This window comes from Oncorhynchus nerka, linkage group LG4, assembly GCF_034236695.1.
Source record: "Oncorhynchus nerka isolate Pitt River linkage group LG4, Oner_Uvic_2.0, whole genome shotgun sequence".
Lineage (NCBI taxonomy): Eukaryota > Metazoa > Chordata > Actinopteri > Salmoniformes > Salmonidae > Oncorhynchus > Oncorhynchus nerka.
Window position 1 is genome coordinate 48,681,004 of NC_088399.1, and position 18,909 is coordinate 48,699,912.

Consider the following 18,909-nt stretch of genomic DNA (forward strand, 5'->3'; position numbering starts at 1 on the left):
TGATGTCTTATTTCTGTATTTAAACAATAAATAATAAACGTTTGATAATAAACACTGTAATACCGTATTTTGATTTAGCTACAACTCAAAATATGGTGGATTAATTCATTATTTTATTCTCAATAGACACACACGGCAATATATTCTTTACTATACTAATAATTTATTAGACCGTTTTCAAGATTTTGTTGATACTTTTATTTGCAATATAATAGAGATTGAGAGGGGTAGATATTTATGAAGGGAATATCAGGGAATTTATCAGGCGGAAGTTATAATTCTCTTAAATCCAGTCTATCGGACACTTTTCAGTGTTACACAAGATGTGTTCACGCTTTGAAAACATTGAAGAACCACAGGAACAACCTTATTCTGCCTGCCGTATTTAAATAGATTACGAAAAAGGTCTCTACATTTGATAAAGCATTACTTGATATACATCAACCTAAACATGCCGGTGGGTAGTAAAAAGGGAAGCGTTATATTTTCAGGCTTCAGAGCATTGGGACTGTATTCGAATCACCTCTCACACGTGGTACGGTACCATAAGAAACATCGAGAATTCTACATTGTAACAGCCGTGGGAAACTGTTTCCACACGTACAATGTAAGTACTTATGTTGATAAATGTAACGATAAACTTAGCTATTTACTTGTCACATAGCAATCATTTAAAACATATATATATTTGCCATTTCCTGATGTCAACTAGATCGATGAAACAACATAGCTAAAGGATGTGCCACGAATGCAATGCCAGATTTTGAGGGCAGCCTTTTCTAAAATAACGTTATCTACCCTTACGAAAGAAGATTGCAGTCAGAGTGCACGGTATGCTGCAAATACTGCGCCCAAAATACCACAGTAGACTTCAGTTACTGTTTTTGTAAGAGTACATTTAGTTATTTGATAGCTCGCTAATTCTCATATTATAATCGGAGTGGTTATTCAGTGGTCCTATTGGTGATCATCATTAGTTCTGTAGCCATAACAGTGACTCAAAAGACAAGTTAACATCACTTCACCTTTTTGCACATTCCATTGTCCATTGTTTTGTTTGGTAACCATTTGCAATGTTACAGGTCAAGAAACTTGGAATTGTTGCTGTCAGTAAGTAGGACTCCATGTATATTTATGTAGTTTAATTTAAAGGTACTCTTCCTGATATGATGACATCATCTTACACAGTGGGACATCCTCCCTACAGAAATCAACAGCAATCAAATGCATATCTGCCAAAAGAGCCACTGTTTGCTCTTCCTAATGTGGGCATGTGTCAAGGGAGGGCATACAGCGGGAAGATTGGATTCTGTTGATGTCTGTAAGAGTTTCCCGACTGTGTATGACGATCACTCATATCACCAAGTATAGCTCCCTTATTAATTCACCGGTGTTACAGTTTCAAACAATTTGACTGTAGATTTAAGGAATGTATGAATTTTCCCAAGGTAATGCACTTCCAGAGGACATATCATGCATAGCGGCTGATCGGATGCTGGTCTATGTTGCAATTGGGGGGAAAGTATCAGCATTTGCCAGGAACAAAGAGGTGAAGTATCCATTCCATCACTTATATAATAAATATATTATATGATCTTTTTTTTTTTAAAGACAATGATATCAAACTATTTAGGCCACCTACTTGTCATGACACGAGGCTAGCTGAGGGCACACACTCGCTTTAGCTTCAATGTTACGTTGACGTAGAGTGAATGACATTGCTTATAGTCAACTGACTGTGAGATTGTTGCGTCTATCCAGGTCGTTCACATGTACACCGGCCATGGAGCTGATGTTCACCTCCTGCTGCCTTTTGGGGATCACATCATTTCTGTAGACCGGGACAATGCTGTCATTGTTTGGGACGTGGAGTCAGAGGGTTTGTGTTGCAAAAATAATGCAGAACTGATCATTGGGATCATTGTTGAGTTTATCTGTTCCAATGAACCTAGAGTTGAACATGTTTTGGTAAATTGATTGTTTTGAAATGATGATCAGTAGTTTTTCATTTTCCAGTCAAACCAGTTTTTGTGAAGTCAATTAAATAGGTTTGTTCTCTTGTGCTTGTTTGTCCCACAGAGGAGTACCTGCAGATAACATTTGACAAAGTGTCATTTGAGGTGTCTGCTGTAATGCACCCAAGCACTTACCTGAACAAGATCCTGTTTGGGAGTAGCCAAGGAGGTCTCCAGCTCTGGAATGTCAAATCCAAGTACGGTCATTAATGTAGTTTTAAAATAATTTGAACAGGAGCCTCCCGGGTGGCGCAGTGGTTAAGGGCACTGTACTGCAGCGCCAGCTGTGCCATCAGAGACTCTGGGTTCGTGCCCAGGCTCTGTCGTAACCGGCCGCGACCGGGAGGTCCGTGGGGCGACGCACAATTGACCTAGCGTCGTCCGGGTTAGGGAGGGCTTGGCCGGTAGGGATGTCCTTGTCTCACCGCACTAACCAAGGTTGCCAGGTGCGCGGTGTTTCCTCCGACACATTGGTGCGGCTGGCTTCCGGGTTAGATGCGCGCTGTGTTAAGAAGCAGCGCGGCTTGGTTGGGTTGTGTATCGGAGGACGCATGACTTTCAACCTTCGTCTCTCCCAAGCCCGTACGGGAGTTGTAGCGATGAGACCAGATAGTAGCTACTAAAAACAATTGGATACCATGAAAAAGGGGTAAAGTGAAACAAAAAAATTATAATATTTTGAACTAAAAAGTATTGGTTGATAATTTAATTATAATTTGTTTGTGAAATCATAAAACTGATGGAAGGACAGAACAACCAAAGATCTGCATTAATGCAATTGCAAGTGTGCTTTGTCAAAGTTTGGTCTTAAATGTAGGAATGTTTGCCATGTTCTCTGTGCTCATTAAGTGCATTTCTTTTGTGTCTTAGCAAGCTTCTGTACACCTTCACTGGGTGGCCATCAGGAGTTACAGTGCTTCAGCAGGTTGGTTAAAATACCATTTTACTTTTCTCAAAGCTGAAAGTTTTTAGGTTGAGGAACAGTCAAGCAAACACATGTTCAACTCCTTTCAAATACTGTATAGAATGAAGGTACTGTGTAGCCTACATTCTGACTCGGGAAGACATGCAGGCAGAGGCAGAAATCTGATGACGGCAGGGCCAGCAAAAATGTAGGTGGGCCCCTATCTGGGCACTCAAACCATAATTAAAGGATCAATAAAGCATAGCCTACGCTATACCCTGCTGTATTCAGTCACCCATAACAAACCATCTCATGTGATTTCGACATTACAGACCAAATAGCCTTGTAGACCTACGGAAATCCACGACTCTTGCATTTTACCATGCGACTCTACACATAATAAACCATAGGCCTATGTAGCGTTAATAATCACAATAGGCAGCCGTAGACTAGAACAGCGGTCACCAACTTTTTCTTGTTCTAGATCACTTTGAGTGAAAATGTAAGCAGGGTGCGCCTACAATGTGATGTCAATGAAATGATCCGTAGGCTATAGGGCCTTCACTATAGTGTATGGCCGGAGAAGCACAGGGCAAAGTTCTATTTCCAATTAAATGAAGCTCTTAAAAATGATAGGCTATTTACATTGACTGGAAATAAATACTTCATGCATTTGCCACTGTGTCAAGAAGCAGTGCGGCTTGGTTGGGTTGTGTTTTGGAGGACGCACGGCTCTCGACCTTCGCCTCTCCCGAGTCTGTGCGGGAGTTGCAGAGATGAGACAAGACTATAACAACCAATTGGATACCACAAAATTGGGGAGGAAAAAGGGTCAACGGTTTTTTTCTTTTTTATTAAAAAATCTATGTGTTTCCTGTCGAGCTTATTTCTCTCTCACCCATTTCCTCTAAACCGCCCCCTCAGACCCCAGCTGTGGACGTTGTAGGAGTTGGCCTATCATCGGGTCAGATCATCATCCACAACATCAAGTTTGATGAGTCACTGATGAAGTTCCAGCAAGACTGGGGCCCAGTCACTTCCCTTTCCTTCAGAACAGGTGACATCCCCAATTGAACGAGGTGTTGTCGTAATGATTATAATGATAAACACAACATTGTGTGGCTTCATTTTTTTGTCTGGTGCGTCACTGCTTTGCGTCCAATATAATAAATAAAATGTTTACTCACCTCTTAACACTTTGATGTGATTGTCTTCTAGATGGCCATCCAGTAATGGCAGCTGGTAGTCCTATTGGACATATTGGGCTGTGGGATCTGGAGGAGAAGAAGCTTGTTTGTCAGATGAGAGATGCCCACAACACAGCTATCGCTGGACTAACATTCCTCCATGGCGAGCCTCTTCTCATCACCAATGGGGCTGATAACGGCATTCGGGTTAGTGTTACTTAAATTGTGTTACTTAAATTATCATTCACTAGAGGACGGCACTGTACAATTGCTGTAAAATTTTTATTTTTTTACTACACATCTTAAAGAAGGGGTGTCAAACATACTGCCACATTTTCACTTGAAACTGTGTGGAAATGATTGTGTCTACGTTAATTTCTTGACTGTGTCCAGCTTGCTAATAGTCACCGACATGAAAGCTTGACAGTCAGGGAGCATCGAAAATTTAAAAGATTGAAAACCGAATGCGCTCCCCCCGGACCTCTTTATAGACCGAATGCGCCCCCCCCCACCGGACCTCTTTGTAGACCGAATGCGGCCCCCAGGACCTCTTTATAGACCGAATGCAGCCCCCAGGACCTCTTAGTAGACCAGGCCCCGGGGTAAAATTAGTTTGACACCCCTGTCTTAAAGCTTGTATTTGCAAATCTCAAGTTGCAAATTCAGCTCTGCTAACACATTCTCGTACCAAAATATTTAACCTTTATTTAACTAGGCAAGTCAGTTAAGAACAATTGTTATTTACAATGATGGCCAAACCCGGACGACACTGGGCCAATTGTGCGCCACCCTATGGGACTCCCAATCACGGCCGGATGTGATTGTCTTGGATTCCATCCAGGGACTGTAGTGTCGCCTTCTTTCACTGAGGTGCAGAGTCTTAGACTGCTGCCCTCGAGATTTGGTATTCAACCATAGAGTTTTGAATGATCAGTCATATTCCTCAGGTGTGGATCTTTGACACGGCGGGGGGAGGAGGCCGTCTACTCAGGAGTCGTCAGGGACACAGCGCCCCGCCCACTAAGGTCCAGCACCACGGCCTGAACGGACATCACATTCTCAGTGCTGGTATGTGTGATTTGCTTTATCAGGCAGTTGTATAAGGTTTTTTTTCTTCTCTCTAATCCGCTGTACTCTTTCTTTTTCTAAGGTCAAGATGGTACTCTGCAGTCGTTCTCCACTGTTCATGAGAGATTCAACAGGAGTTTAGGACATGGTACGATTACATTTTTTCTGTTGTAGGGAAAATTGCTGTTATGGACTATGAGCTGTCAATTTGAGTACTGTTTACCTGCATGAATCCTTGTTTGCTCTATTCTTCATGACAATAAACCAATTGGTAACTAGGTTCCATCAACAAGAAGAAATCCAAAAAGAAAAGCTTGAGGTATGACAAACTAAAGCTTCCTGCCATCACCACTTTCGCCTCAGGTATGTTTAGCAACAACAACAAAAAAACTCGAAACAAGTCAGTTTTTCCTGTAGAACTTTTATCATTGAATGGGATTTAATTTGTAAAAACGTTTGTTTTCTCTGATTCTATGTGGGATGTAGAAAGTGCCCGCCAGAGTGATTGGGACAGTATAGTGGCGTGTCATCGAGGGTACCTCATGACGACCACCTGGAACTATCAGAAGGGCAGCATGGGAGCACACAAGCTGGAGCCGAAACGCTTCAACAAGAACCGCGCTCTCAGCGTCCATGCTACGGTAGCTAAATATGTGTAAAAATGTCTTGTTCTTAGTGTCAAATGAACCCAAATTATTTGATGAGTTAGTTTATAACACAACGTTTATTACACATTTTGAAACAAACACAATGTATACGCTATTTCTGTTGTTAAAATGTGTACTTTCGCCTCAGGCGGTAGATATCACATCTTGTGGTAACTTCGTGGTGATAGGACTCTCATCTGGACATATTGACGTTTACAACATGCAGTCTGGCATGCATAGAGGTCAATATGGAGAGGACGAAGGTAAGTACCCCCAGAAAGACAATTACCGATGTATATTTGGCTCGTGCTTTCCGTGAAAGATTCAGCTTCATTCGTCCCATCTCTGACCGTGTAGCTCACAGCGGGGCGGTGCGCGGCGTGTCGGTGGATGGACTCAACCAGCTGACCGTGAGTGCCGGAGCTGACAAACTGGTCAACATCTGGAAGTTCAAATCTAGGAAGCTGGTCCTCTCCATTGACCTGGGCACCTCGCCCGCCACCACACACTTGCACCGGGACAGGTACGGGACAGATAACACCACAGGGAGGAACAGCACTGACACGACTGCACGTCTTCCAACTGATTTGTAGTTTTCACGTGGTTATAACATAGCTGTAGGAAAGTGTCTGATTGATTGTAGTCTTTTCTGTCCCTGGTAAAGTGGGATGTTTGCCATCGCGCTGGACGACTTCACTCTCAATGTTCTGGACATGGAGACCAAGAGGATTGTCCGCAAGTTCTCTGGCCATCGAGGACAGGTCAATGACATGGTGAGTCGTTATCTTTCTTGATCTCCCTTTCTGTTTTTTTTTACTCTCGATTTTGATCTCTTTCCCTCAAATATCTTTTTGACTACTGATGATTTTTCTTGTCTGACGTTTCTCCTCAGGCTTTCAGTCCAGACGGTCGCTGGTTGATAACGGCAGCCATGGACTGTACTATCAGGACATGGGACCTTCCCTCTGGCTGGTAAGACTAATCCTTCCGCTTCTGGAGCAGCTTCTCGTCATTTCCTCTTGCCATAACCTGAAATCGTTAAGATTACTTTTTGTTCAGATTCTTAAAAAAAAAAAAAGGGGGCTTTATCAAAAATGTAGTTTATCAATGAATCTCCTTTAAGTGCTCTGCAGGGGAATTTCCCTCTCAGCCTTCAGTAATTGACTTGATTTATTCTCTCTCTTTTTTTCTGTCACTGTTAACTTTCTTTCCTAGCCTGGTGGACTGCTTCTTGGTCGACTTTGCTGCAGTCAGTCTGACCATGTCACCCACAGGGGACTTTCTAGCCTCCTCCCATGTCGACAACTTGGGGATCTACTTATGGTAAGAGTCACCCACATCAAAGAAAGACTGTGTGGTGGGTGGAGTCGATGATTATCTGAGGTTATGTCCTTATTACGGAACCTAACCTGCTGGTTAATGTTCACACTAACAGGCAACCAAGCATTGGATGATAAAGGAACAATCTTGATTTGCTTAGTCTTTGAATAAATGGGACCCAGCAAATTAGTAGTCATATGGTCAATTGTTCCAGCATCTATTCAATTGAATAGTTATTTATGAAGGATTTATTTGTTATTTATGAAGGATTTGAGTTATTTCCTTGTATTCAAGTAGTTTTCTGTGACACACTGTGTTGCATGTATATTGAGTAGTAGTATCACATCCAGTATAATACTATTCAGGATAGTAACTCGTAGTATTCAGCAATAATAATAATGTATGACATTTACCAGGCGCTTTTACCCAAAGCGACTTAGTCATGTGTGCATACATTTTTACGTACGGCAGGTCCCGGGAATTGAACCCACTATCCTGGCGTTGCAAGCGCCATGCTCTACCAACTGAGCTACAAAGCACAACATCATAGTAGTATTCAGTATTAGTAATTCAATCGAGTACAGGCCCAGCTGAATGAACAACAAAGACCGAAAGCAATATGAGATTTTGTGAAATAGTTTTGGGGGAATGGTTTCGTCTCCGAGGGAAGATCCTCTGAGCTAGATGAACCGATGACGGGTTGCCCTATGCGGGGCTGCTGGCATCGAAGCCCTCTCCCGCTGGAGGAAAGGAGTTCCCGTGACGGCCCTTAAGGTTATAATAGCTAGTGGTGGCGGATGGTTGTTGAAAACTGAGAGAGAGGAAGGTGATACGTGCGAGATTGAGCCCACAGGTTAGACTGCATGTGTGAGGAATGTGCATCATTGTGCCGTGGTTATAGGCTCTACGCTCAGGAGGTGATTGACATTCCACATATGGCTGACAGGGAAGAGGAGAAACGAGACACTATGCTGATGATGATTAGTTTTGTATTCATTCCCACTATGCCCCTAGAATAGGAAATAAAGTGACTTCTGTTATGCTTACTGGATGACGTATATATGAGCATTCAGACCAGCCTTCCTGATTTTGAACATTACTACATTAGTGTTATTGTTGAGTGAGCATCCCATGTTGAGTGAATTCCGTATGGTTGTGTTTCCAGGTCCAACAACACGCTGTGCAGTATGGTGTCGCTGCGCCCCCTGCCTGCAGATTACGAGCCCACCGGGATCATGCTGCCAGGAACCTGTTCCAGCCAAGGTACCGACTGAACAGCCACTGTACCCATGTAGCACTTACTCTGTACCGGGCACGAGGGGCTCGAAAGTCCCCCACACCATCTGGACTGGCACATGTAACAGTGGTACCAGCCAATTATTCAAGCGGTCCTTTTGAATATTTTCTAGATATTGGTGGAGAAAAACAATACTGTGCCGTAATGTGTGTGGCAGAGTACTGTACATTCAAATGCTTGAAATAGCCTTTCTGGAGCTTAAGCAATATTAGATGGTAGCTGATGGTGTCCGTTGCCAAAGAAACATTAGTTTTCTTCTGCAGATGAAGAGGAAGAGGGAGATACTGATCTCAACACTGAGATGATAGAATATGAGTCTCCCGAGCAACTGGACGAGCAGCTGGTCACCCTCTCTCTGCTGGCCGACTCTCGCTGGAAGAACCTGCTGCACCTCGACATCATCAAGGTGAGCATGTCACGCTGTGGTTGTCTGCGGAGGGAAAACGGGTCAGCTACACGGTCTCAAGCCCAGGTTGTCTGTGCGACTCAAGACAGTCTTAGCCCTCTGAGCTAAACCTAAGGCAACACATTTCTCCTTACACTTGCAGTGACTGACGACGCGTGTGGTAATATCATTGTCATCGCTTCATAAGACAGACTTTCACAGTGCTCATATATTTTGTTTTTGTTATGTCGGACTGAAATGAGATTGGTGTTTTCCCCTTTCACATATAGAAACGGAACAGACCCAAGGAGCCCCCCAAGGTTCCAAAGGCTGCCCCCTTCTTTATGCCCACCATCCCAGGACTAATACCACAGTTCGCCCCCTCTGAAGGCTCCAACCAGGGGGAACAGGTGAGAGAAGTTAGCTACTTCTTCAAGTTCTGATAATAAACAGAACTCCATGAATGACCCTGAAACCACAACACTGTAAAATCCATTTTTATAAAAAATAAATTAACATTAATGTAAATTACAGGAGCTGGAATCCTTAATGTTGAAACTGCCATGTCTGTTTGCGATGTTCAAATAAAAAATCAAGTCAAATTGTATTTGTCACATGCGCCATATACAATACCAGGACCTGCCAACATGCACGCATTTTGCGTACCAGCTGCGCAATTCTCTGTCCATGTACGAGATCCGAGTTAAAAGTACGCAGAAATGAATAGGGACTGATTATTATATATACATATATTTTTTTTAAACAACATTTGAATAACAAATAAACCCGCTGAGTAAATCTAACCTATTGTTGAGCTGCAACACCCAGGCGTCTACGGAGTTTGTGTCAACGGACACGGAGATGAATAAAATCATTATTGGACGTAGCTACCCCGTGTCTGCCCCTCCTCCTGTTTGATGTGATGCTGAGTTTGCCGACTGTCAGCTGTACGTAAACACACGGGCAAGTCTCTTTTCGACTCTGTGTTGTTGTGGAAAGGTAAACACTAATTGTTTCAAGCTAACATTAGCGAACATAGGATGGACATTCGGTGGGCTCTAAAGTGCCAGCAGTTCACTCGCATTTTCTTGCGAAAGAAATTAAATGCAAATGCGAAAAAGAACTGGTCGCATTTGTTGTGAGAATGATAGACATTCAATTCTGCGTCCCATTAGTTGCATTTTCCACGTAACATTACGAGGATCACGCAACCTGATGGACTGCGACTGAAATGATGATCCATGTCAGAAAAAGCATTTACAAAAGTATAATCCCAAATAAATATAAATATCTTGGCATTAAATGGGAGTCGGGAGTTTAGAAGACGGCGCGATGAAGAATGAATGAGTGTCCTGTATTGGCTATAGAGGCAATGCTTCTAAAAGTCCTTGCACTAGATTTGAGATTTGATGCATTTCGAAAATCTGAAATGATGTATGTGCTGCAAAGAAATCCAATGGGCACCTTCACATAGGCTGAAACATTGCCAACAGGCCGACTGCCAAGTTCTCATCCCTCAACCTTTTCACGACGTGCTCTCCCTGCATTATTTCTGAGGGAGCCTCTGTTGATCTGGTGGAAGATGAGTTTAGACTCTATCAGGCAGCAAACTTTTGAGCAGAGTCTGGTCAACATGCGCACGGATCAGGCCTGGAGAGAAATCTGCACAATGAAAAGGCGGGGCAGCCTGGTCTATTCCCACCTTTCGACTGTGATGCTGTGCATATTGGTCATATTCCACTGCGATGCAGACTGCGAACTAATATTCAGTCTCGTTTCCAAGGACAAAACCCAGTACAGAGCCTCCCCCAGTACAGACATGCTGAGTGCCCTTGTTACCAAGGTTTCAATGATTGCCAGAGGAACTGTTTGCCACGGAGAAGTCTATCCTGATGCCCTGCTGCGTGAGGCTAAGTCTGCTAGCTGCCAGGCAAATCTGTCTAGGAAATGATTTCCTGAACATTTCAAGCTCTCCAGAAGATGTGTTCTTACCCACTGCTTCCTATCATAGCCTTTTCCTTTTACATGTTTATTTGATACTGATTCTCTGCTTCAAACATTTGTTCTTATCAGGTTTTTTTTTATTCCCATGGATAAGACCTTTGTACATTTTGTACTTAAACAAATAACTTGTTATTATATGCTTAATTATTATTTTTTTACTCCAAGAATAAAGGCCCTTTGTGTTTTTTCTAATTACATATTGTTAGTGACTTTTACCATATGTGTAACTGGAATGCTGTCAAAGTATTCCATCCTTTTTATCGACTTGATTTGGAACAACTCTATAATTGCGATCAGACTCACGAACAGCGTGCACACGTGCGGGGGAAGGAACCCCAATTCGGGGAGTGCTACGAGCGCGTGTTGAATCTCCAATTTGCCGCGTGCGTCTGGTACTCTAAAAAGTTGGACAGGTTTGGCAGGTCTGCAATAGGTGTAGACCGTACAGTGAAATGCTTACTTACAAGCCCTTAACCAACAATGCAGTTTTAAGAAAAAATACATGGGGTACTGGTACAGAGTCTATGTGCTAGGGCACCGGTTAGTCGAGGTAATATGTACATGTAGGTAGAGTTAATATGCATAGATAATAAACAGAGTAGCAGCAGTGTAAAGGGGGGGGGGGGGGCGACGACAATGCAAATAGTCCGGGTAGCCATTTAATTAGATGTTCAGGAGTCTTATGGCTTGAGGGTATAAGCTGTTCAGAAGCCTCTTGGACCTAGACTTGGTGCTCCGGTACCGCTTCCCATGCGGTAGCAGAGACCACAGTCTATGACTAGGTGGCTGGGGTCTTTGATAATTTTTAGGGCCTTCCTCTGACACCGCCTGGTGTAGAGGTCCTAGATGGCAGGAAGCTTGGCCCCAGTGATGTACAGGGCCATACGCACTACCCTCTGTAGTGCCTTGCGGTCGGAGGCCAAGCTGTTGCCATACTAGGCAGTGATGCAACCAGCTCTTTGTTGCAGCTGTAGAACCTTTTGAGGATCTGAGGACTCATGCCAAATCTTTTCAGTCTCCTGGGGGGGAATAGGTTTTGTCGTGCCCTGCCCTTCACGATTGTCTTGGTGTGCTTGGAACATGTTAGTTTGTTGGTGATGAGGACACCAAGGAACTTGAAGCTCTCAACCTGCTCCACTACAACCCCATGAGAATGTGGGCGTGCTCGGTCCTCCTTTTCCTGTAGTCCACAATCATCTCGTTTGTCTTGATCATGTTGAGGGAGATAAGAGGTTGTTGTCCTGGCACCACACGGCCAGGTTGCTTACCTCCACCCTGTAGGCTGTCTTGTCATTGTCGGTGATCAGGCCTACCACTGTTGTGTCATCGGCAAACTTAATGATGGTGTTGGAGTTATGCCTGGCCATGCGGTCATGAGTGAACAGGCAGTACAGGAGGGGATTGAGGGGCCCCCGTGTTGAGGATCAGCGTGGCGGATGTGTTGTTACCTTCCCTTAACATCTGGGGGTGGCCTGTCAGGAAGTCCAGGATCCAGTTGCAGATGGAGGTGTTTTTTTCCCAGGGTCCTTAGCTTAGTGATTGGCTTTGAGGGCACTATGGCGTTGAACGCTGAGCTGTAGTCAATGAATAGCATTCTCACATAGGTGTTCCTTTTGTCCAGGTGTGAAAGGTCAGTGTGGAGTGCAAAAAGATTGCATCATCTGTGGATCTGTTTGGGCGGTATGCAAATTGGAGTGGGTCTAGGGTTTCTGGGATAATGGTGTTGATGTGAGCCATGACCAGCCTTTCAAAGCACTTCATGGCTACAGATGTGAGTGCTATAGGTCGGTAGTCATTTAGGCAGGTTACCTTCGTGTTCTTGGGCACAGGGACTATGGTGGTCTGCTTGAAACATGTGGGTATTACAGACTCAGGCAGGGAGAGGTTGAAACTGTCAGTGAAGACCCTTGCCAGTTGGTAAGTGCATGCTCGGGGTACACGTCCTGGTAATCTGTCTGGCCCTGTGGCCGTTGACCTGTTTAAAGGTCTTGCTCTCCGTAGCTGATGTGAGTGTCATCACACAGCCGTCTGGAACAGCTGATGCTGTCATGCATGTTTTAGTGTTACTTGCCTCGAAGCGAGCATAGAAGTAATTTAGCTTGTCTGGTAAGCTCGTGGCTGTGCTTCCCTTTGTAGTCTAATAGTTTGCAAGCCCTGCCAAATCCGACGAGCATCGGAGCCGGTGTAGTACAATTCGATCTTAGTCCTTTATTGATGCTTTTCCTGTTTGATGGTTCGTAGGAGGGCATAGCAGGATTTCTTATAAGCTTCCGGGTTTTTTTATTTTTACCTTTATTTTGCTAGGCAAGTCAGTTAAGAACAAATTCTTATTTTCAATGACGGCCTAGGAACAGTGGGTTAACTGCCTGTTCAGGGGCAGAACGACAGATTTGTACCTTGTCAGCTCGGGGATTCGAACTTGCAACCTTTCGGTTACTAGTCCAACACTCTAACCACTAGGCTACCCTGCCGGGTTAGAGTCCCGCTCCTTGAAAGCGGCAGCTCTACCCTTTAGCTCAATGCGGATGTTGCCTGTAATCCATGGCTTCTGGTTGGGATATGTACTTACGGTCACTGAGGGGACGACGTCATCGATGCACTTATTGATGAAGCCAGTGACTGATGTGGTGTACTCTATGCTTCTCTGTGTGTGGAGTAAAAGTGGTTGAGTTTTTTTTTTTTTTTTTCTCCTAAAACGGATTTGAGTTTTTCTGCATTAAAGTCCCCAGCCACTAGAAGCCCCGCCTCTGGGTGAATGTTTTCCTGTTCACTTATGGCCGTATACAGCTCATTAAGTGTAGTCTTAGTGCCAACATTGGTTTGAAATGGGAAATAGACAGCTACGAAGAATATAGATGAAAACTTTCTAGGTAGATAGTGTGGTCTACAGCTTATCATTAAATACTCTACCTCAGACGAGCAAAACCTTGAGACTTCCTTAGATTTCGTGCACCAGCTGTTTACAAATATACAGTTGAAGTTTACATACACTAAGTTGACTGTGCCTTTAAACAGCTTGGAAAATTCCAGAAAATTAGGCCATGGCTTTAGAAACTTCTGGTAGGCTAATTGAGTCAATTGGAGGTGTACCTGGTGGCTATATTTCAAGGCCTACCTTCAAACTCGGTGCCTCTTTGCTTGACCTCATGGGAAATCAGCCAAGACCTCAGAAAAAAATGTAGACCTCCACAAGTCTGGTTCATCCCTGGGAGCAATTTCCAAATGCCTGTGAAGGTACCACGTTCATCTGTACAAAAAATAGTACGCAAGCATAAACATCATGCGACCACGCAGCCGTCATAGCTCTCAGGAAGGAGACACATTCTGTCTCCTAGAGATGAACATACTTTGGTGCGAAAAGTGCAAATCAATCCCAGAACAACAGCAAACGTCCTTGTGAAGATGCTGGAGGAAACGGGTACAAAAGTATCTGTATCCACAGTAAAACGAGTCCTATATTCGCATAACCAGAAAGGCTGCTCAGCAAGGAAGAAGCAACTGCTCCAACTCCGCCATAAAAAAGCCAGACTACGGTTTGCAACTGCACATGGGGACAAAGATCGTACTTTTTGGAGAAATGTCCTCTGGTCGGATGAAACAAAAATAGAACTGTTTGTCCATAATGACCATCGTTATGTTCGGAGGAAAAAGGGGGAGGCTTGCAAGCGGAAGAACACCATCCCAACCGAGAAGTACGGGGGTGGCAGCATCATGTTGTGGGGGTGCTTTGCTGCAGGAGGGACTGGTGCACTTCACAAAATAGATGGCATCAAAGGGGGGAAAATTATGTGGATATATTGAAGCAACATCTCAAGACATCAGTTAAAGCTTGGTCGCAAATAGGTCTTCCAAATGGACAATGACCCCATGCATACTTCCAAAGTTGTGGCAAAATGGCTTAAGGACAACAAAGCCAAGGTATTTGAGTGGCCATCACAAAGCCCTGACCTCAATCCTATAGAACATGTGTGGGCAGAACTGTAAAAGCAATGTGTGAGCAAGGAGGCCTACAAACCTGACTCAGTTACACCAGCTCTGTAAGGAGGAATGGGCCAAAATTCACCCAACTTATTATGGGAAGCTTGTGGAAGGCTACCCATAACGTTTGACCCTAGTTAAATCATTTGAAAGGCAATGCTACCAAATACCAATTGAGTATATGTTCGCTTCTGACCCACTGGGAATGTGATTAAAGAAATAAAAGCTGAAATAAATAATTCTCTCTACTATTATTCTGACATTTCACATTCTTAAAATAAAGTGGTTATCCTAACTGACCTAAACCAGGGAATTTTATTAGGATTAAATGTCAGGAATTGTGAAACTCGAGTTTAAATGTATTTGGCTAAGGTGTATGTAAACTTCCAACTTCAACTGTATATAGACCGCCACCCCTTGTCTTACCAGAGTCCGCTGTTCTATCCTGCCGAAAAGCTTAAAACCCGCCAGCTATATGTTATTCATGTCGTCGTCCAGCCACGACTCGTCCAGTAAAACACAAGATATTACAGTTTTTAATGTCCCATTGGTAGTATATACGTGATCCGAGTTCGTCTATTTTATTATCGATTGATTGTACGTTGGCTAATAGGACAGATGGGAAAGGTAGACATTATAAATTGTGTTAGGGGCCCGGTAGGGTCTGTTTTTCCCATCAATAACGAGGCAGGGCTCCTGTATCACTAAATTGATCAGTAACATTTTGAAGCTGAGCTATTTGCTCGTGATCTGCTGTGGGGTACTGTCATATCTGACTAAGATCATAACATGGTGTCAGAAGTGCTTCAACCTCATCAAATATAAGACAGGAGAGATTCTTTCACAGAAAATAATAATGTTCCTTGAGTTTTGTCAGAGTGACTAACAGTCTACTGCTCTCTGTCTCGTCATTGAACAGAGTAGCCCAAGCGGAGCCATTTGCTATAGATACTCACAGATACGGAACCGCCATGAGCAGAGCGAGCAGCGTGCAGGAGCGACTGACAGGCAGCGAGGAGTAGCTAATGCATTTGCTAACAGAGGAAGTTATTTTGGATTTCGGGCAGGGTCGGTCCTTAAGCAGTCAGACCTGCGTAGGGTCGGGCCTGAACGTCGCTGGCATGGGTAGGGCTTGGACATGAAATGCATGCCTGTGCAGGGCTCTAGGCGACCCTCCCCACCTCTGCTTTGTCAACAAAACAAAAACGGCTGTAGGGTGGACAGTGGCGCTGTTTCCCCTACTACTGATTCCAACTTTTAAAAAAGGTTGTTTGCTTTTCATATTATCCCCCCTCCCATAACAACTGTTATTTGGTTTAAACAATGCTTCTTTTGTTTACTTTTTTCACAGTCAAAGATTGTGAATTTTGGAGTCCTGGCACAGAAGTCCCATTTCTACCAACAGCTAGAATCTGCTATGCTCAGCAACAAATGTAAGTCTGAATCTCACTTACCTAGCTATTACTCACCGCACCTTTTGCAAGCATAGCAATTCCTCTAACCCCAAATCAATTCTGACTCCATAAAAACTCAAGAATATCTTTTGGAATCACAATACTTGGGCCTACTGCTATGAAGTCGAGTCATTAGCATGTGCACTAACTAAAGTATTATTTGGCACGACTTTGCATTTCAAATGGCATGTACCTCAGGCCAATCCAATGAATAACCCATCCTCATGATCGTTTCCTCCAGATAATGACCCTGTGGGGTTGCTGAAAGAGATGGGTCCGTCTGGGATTGATGCTGAACTCCGAGGCCTGGCCCCTGATATGGGTGGCGATGTATCCGTCTTACAAGGTTTCCTGAAGATGGTGGCCAGCATGCTGGACTCCAAGAGAGACTTTGATCTGGCACAGGCCTACCTGGCTCTCTTCCTAAAGGTAACCACATAAATATCATAGTCACTAACACTGCACATTTAATCAGCTGCTGTTATACCAAGGGTCGCGTTAGTTCACAACTGTATTTTCAAAATGCTGTATTTGATTTATTTGTATTTTTTAATTGCCTGTGTTTAATATTGAAAGTCGTCTTTTTTTGTTGTTGCTTCACATAGTGATCAAGGCCGTGCAATTATAGTTTACCATCACAGAAAATACATTAGTGGGACATATTCCGTGGAAAATAGCTTCATTTTCATCAGATGACTACAGAAGTGCAATGCTATTTGGCTAGTCGTAAATGAGAAAGGTATTTTTTGCAAAAAAAAAATTATACATGGCCATCATATTTATCATAGAAAGAATGTAGCCAGCTACATTTCCTAATGTTTTGCCTGAAGTGAATCTTCATTTTACAGGAGAAACCGAGAAAAGTACCAGAGAAAATAGCTACGCATCAGTCAGAGCGCTGTCTGCTGATAGAATGCCCATTCGTGAATTCTCATCTGAGTGGAGAAGTGCAACTGAAGCATAAAATCAGTCTGATGCCGAGCAGAAATTACAATAAGGAGCATTTTAGATCTGGTTTACAAAACACAGCAAGATATTTCTTTTTGCGTTTGATCTATTTGTCTGGGTGAAAAATACAGAGTTCTGCGTTATTGCAACCACTGTATACCTGTGTAAAGACAGTTTATTTTTTATTGAATCTACATTTGATTGATTTAGTTGTTTTTATTGTTACGTTTTCGTCCAATGTTATTACTACAGTAATTGTATCGTTGTTACAAAGGTATAAGAGCAGCTTAATGGTATCAACTCCAGATGCCACTAGATGAAGGGGAAAGTTGTTTTCTGTTGCATTGACTGTCATCCACTTACATCTGCAGCCAGCAGATGGCATCAGAACACTATGATTGGAAAGAAAAAAACAGAAACGTAAAAATTCTCTGATACACAACGCCCTATTCGATCAAAACTAATACCCAGATTCCCTGTAGAAGTCCAATAAAAATGGAACAAGAAAACATGTTTGACTTGATACGCAGTTCTATTGTATCCCTCTTAAAATACAATCTATTTAGTTGAGTACCTTCATTCAAATTGCATCTCTACAGAACATGAAGAATGATGTGTTTGTCTTCACAGCACCACAGGCACGTTCTGAGGGCAAATAACAAGTGTGTGTGTTCATGTATGGCTAGACTTACATCCATCGCTAACCCTGGTTCGTCTCTCTCTCTCTAGCTGCATCTTAGACTGATCTCCCAGGAACCAGGGCTGATGGAGGAGGCATCTAAAGTATCAGAGAAACTGGAGGAGACGTGGACATCCATGCAGACACTTTTCAATCAGAGCCTGTGTTTGCTGTCATACACCAAGAGTGCACTGCTTTGAAGCGTACCTCTCCCAGTGTTGTTTTTCACCATAAAAGTTATGTATAAATCTCTACACAGTATTCTCGGCGCAAGTATCACAGTTGATGCGAGACAAATTGGTCACATTTTATATGAAGTGCTCTCATAATGGTCTGAACAAAATATGAAGTTCAATGAAACTGTGGTTGATCGAAAACCTGATGTAACCGTTTAAAATAAACATGGATTGTTATCATTGTATTTGTTCACTTTGTTTGTTCCTTTGGTCTGCTTTAGTTTGCTTTGTTCCCTGCGGTCTCAATAGATAAGAGGATAAAGCTCAGGTGCATCCTGTTTTCATTGATCATTCTTGAGGCATTTCAACATCTTGGTTGGAGTTCACCTGTGGTACATTCAATTGATTGGACATGATTTGGAAAGGCACACACTTGTCTATACTAGAGTTTCCCCATCATCAATCTAGACACAATACCCCATAATGACAAAGCAAAAGGTTTTTTAGATTTAAAAAAAAAATAAAAACAAAACATTTACATAAGTATTCAGACCCTTTACTCAGTACTTTGTTGAAGCAACTTTGGCAGCGATTACAGCCTCGATTCTTGGGTATGATGCTACAAGCTCGGCACACCTGTTTTGGGGGAGTTTCTCTTCAGTGCAGATCCTCTAAAGCTCTGTCAGGTTTGATTGGGAGCGTTGCTGCACAGCTATTTTCAGATTTCCCCAGAGATATTCGATCAGGTTCAAGTCCGGGCTCTGGCTCGGACACTTGAAGACATTCAGAGACTTGTCCCGAAGCCACTCTTGTGTTGTCTTGGCTGTGTGCTTAGGATTGTTGTCCT

At 43.2% G+C, this 18,909-nt stretch overlaps 1 protein-coding gene across 1 annotated transcript; it reads left to right on the forward strand.

Moving 5' to 3' along the window:
- The first annotated feature begins 304 nt into the window (after positions 1–304).
- Positions 305–18,307, forward strand: wdr36 (WD repeat domain 36). The gene is made up of 23 exons (XM_029656353.2): positions 305–607; positions 1,083–1,110; positions 1,449–1,549; positions 1,762–1,879; positions 2,080–2,212; positions 2,886–2,940; positions 3,844–3,976; positions 4,138–4,313; positions 5,054–5,174; positions 5,257–5,322; positions 5,454–5,537; positions 5,661–5,815; positions 5,970–6,084; positions 6,179–6,344; positions 6,486–6,594; positions 6,714–6,793; positions 7,037–7,144; positions 8,307–8,404; positions 8,702–8,844; positions 9,114–9,233; positions 16,157–16,238; positions 16,501–16,688; positions 17,937–18,307. The coding sequence occupies exons 1-23, from the start codon at positions 452–454 to the stop codon at positions 18,084–18,086; spliced, it is 2,685 nt and encodes an 894-aa protein (XP_029512213.1). The 5' UTR covers positions 305–451; the 3' UTR covers positions 18,087–18,307.
- The last annotated feature ends 602 nt before the right edge of the window (positions 18,308–18,909 follow it).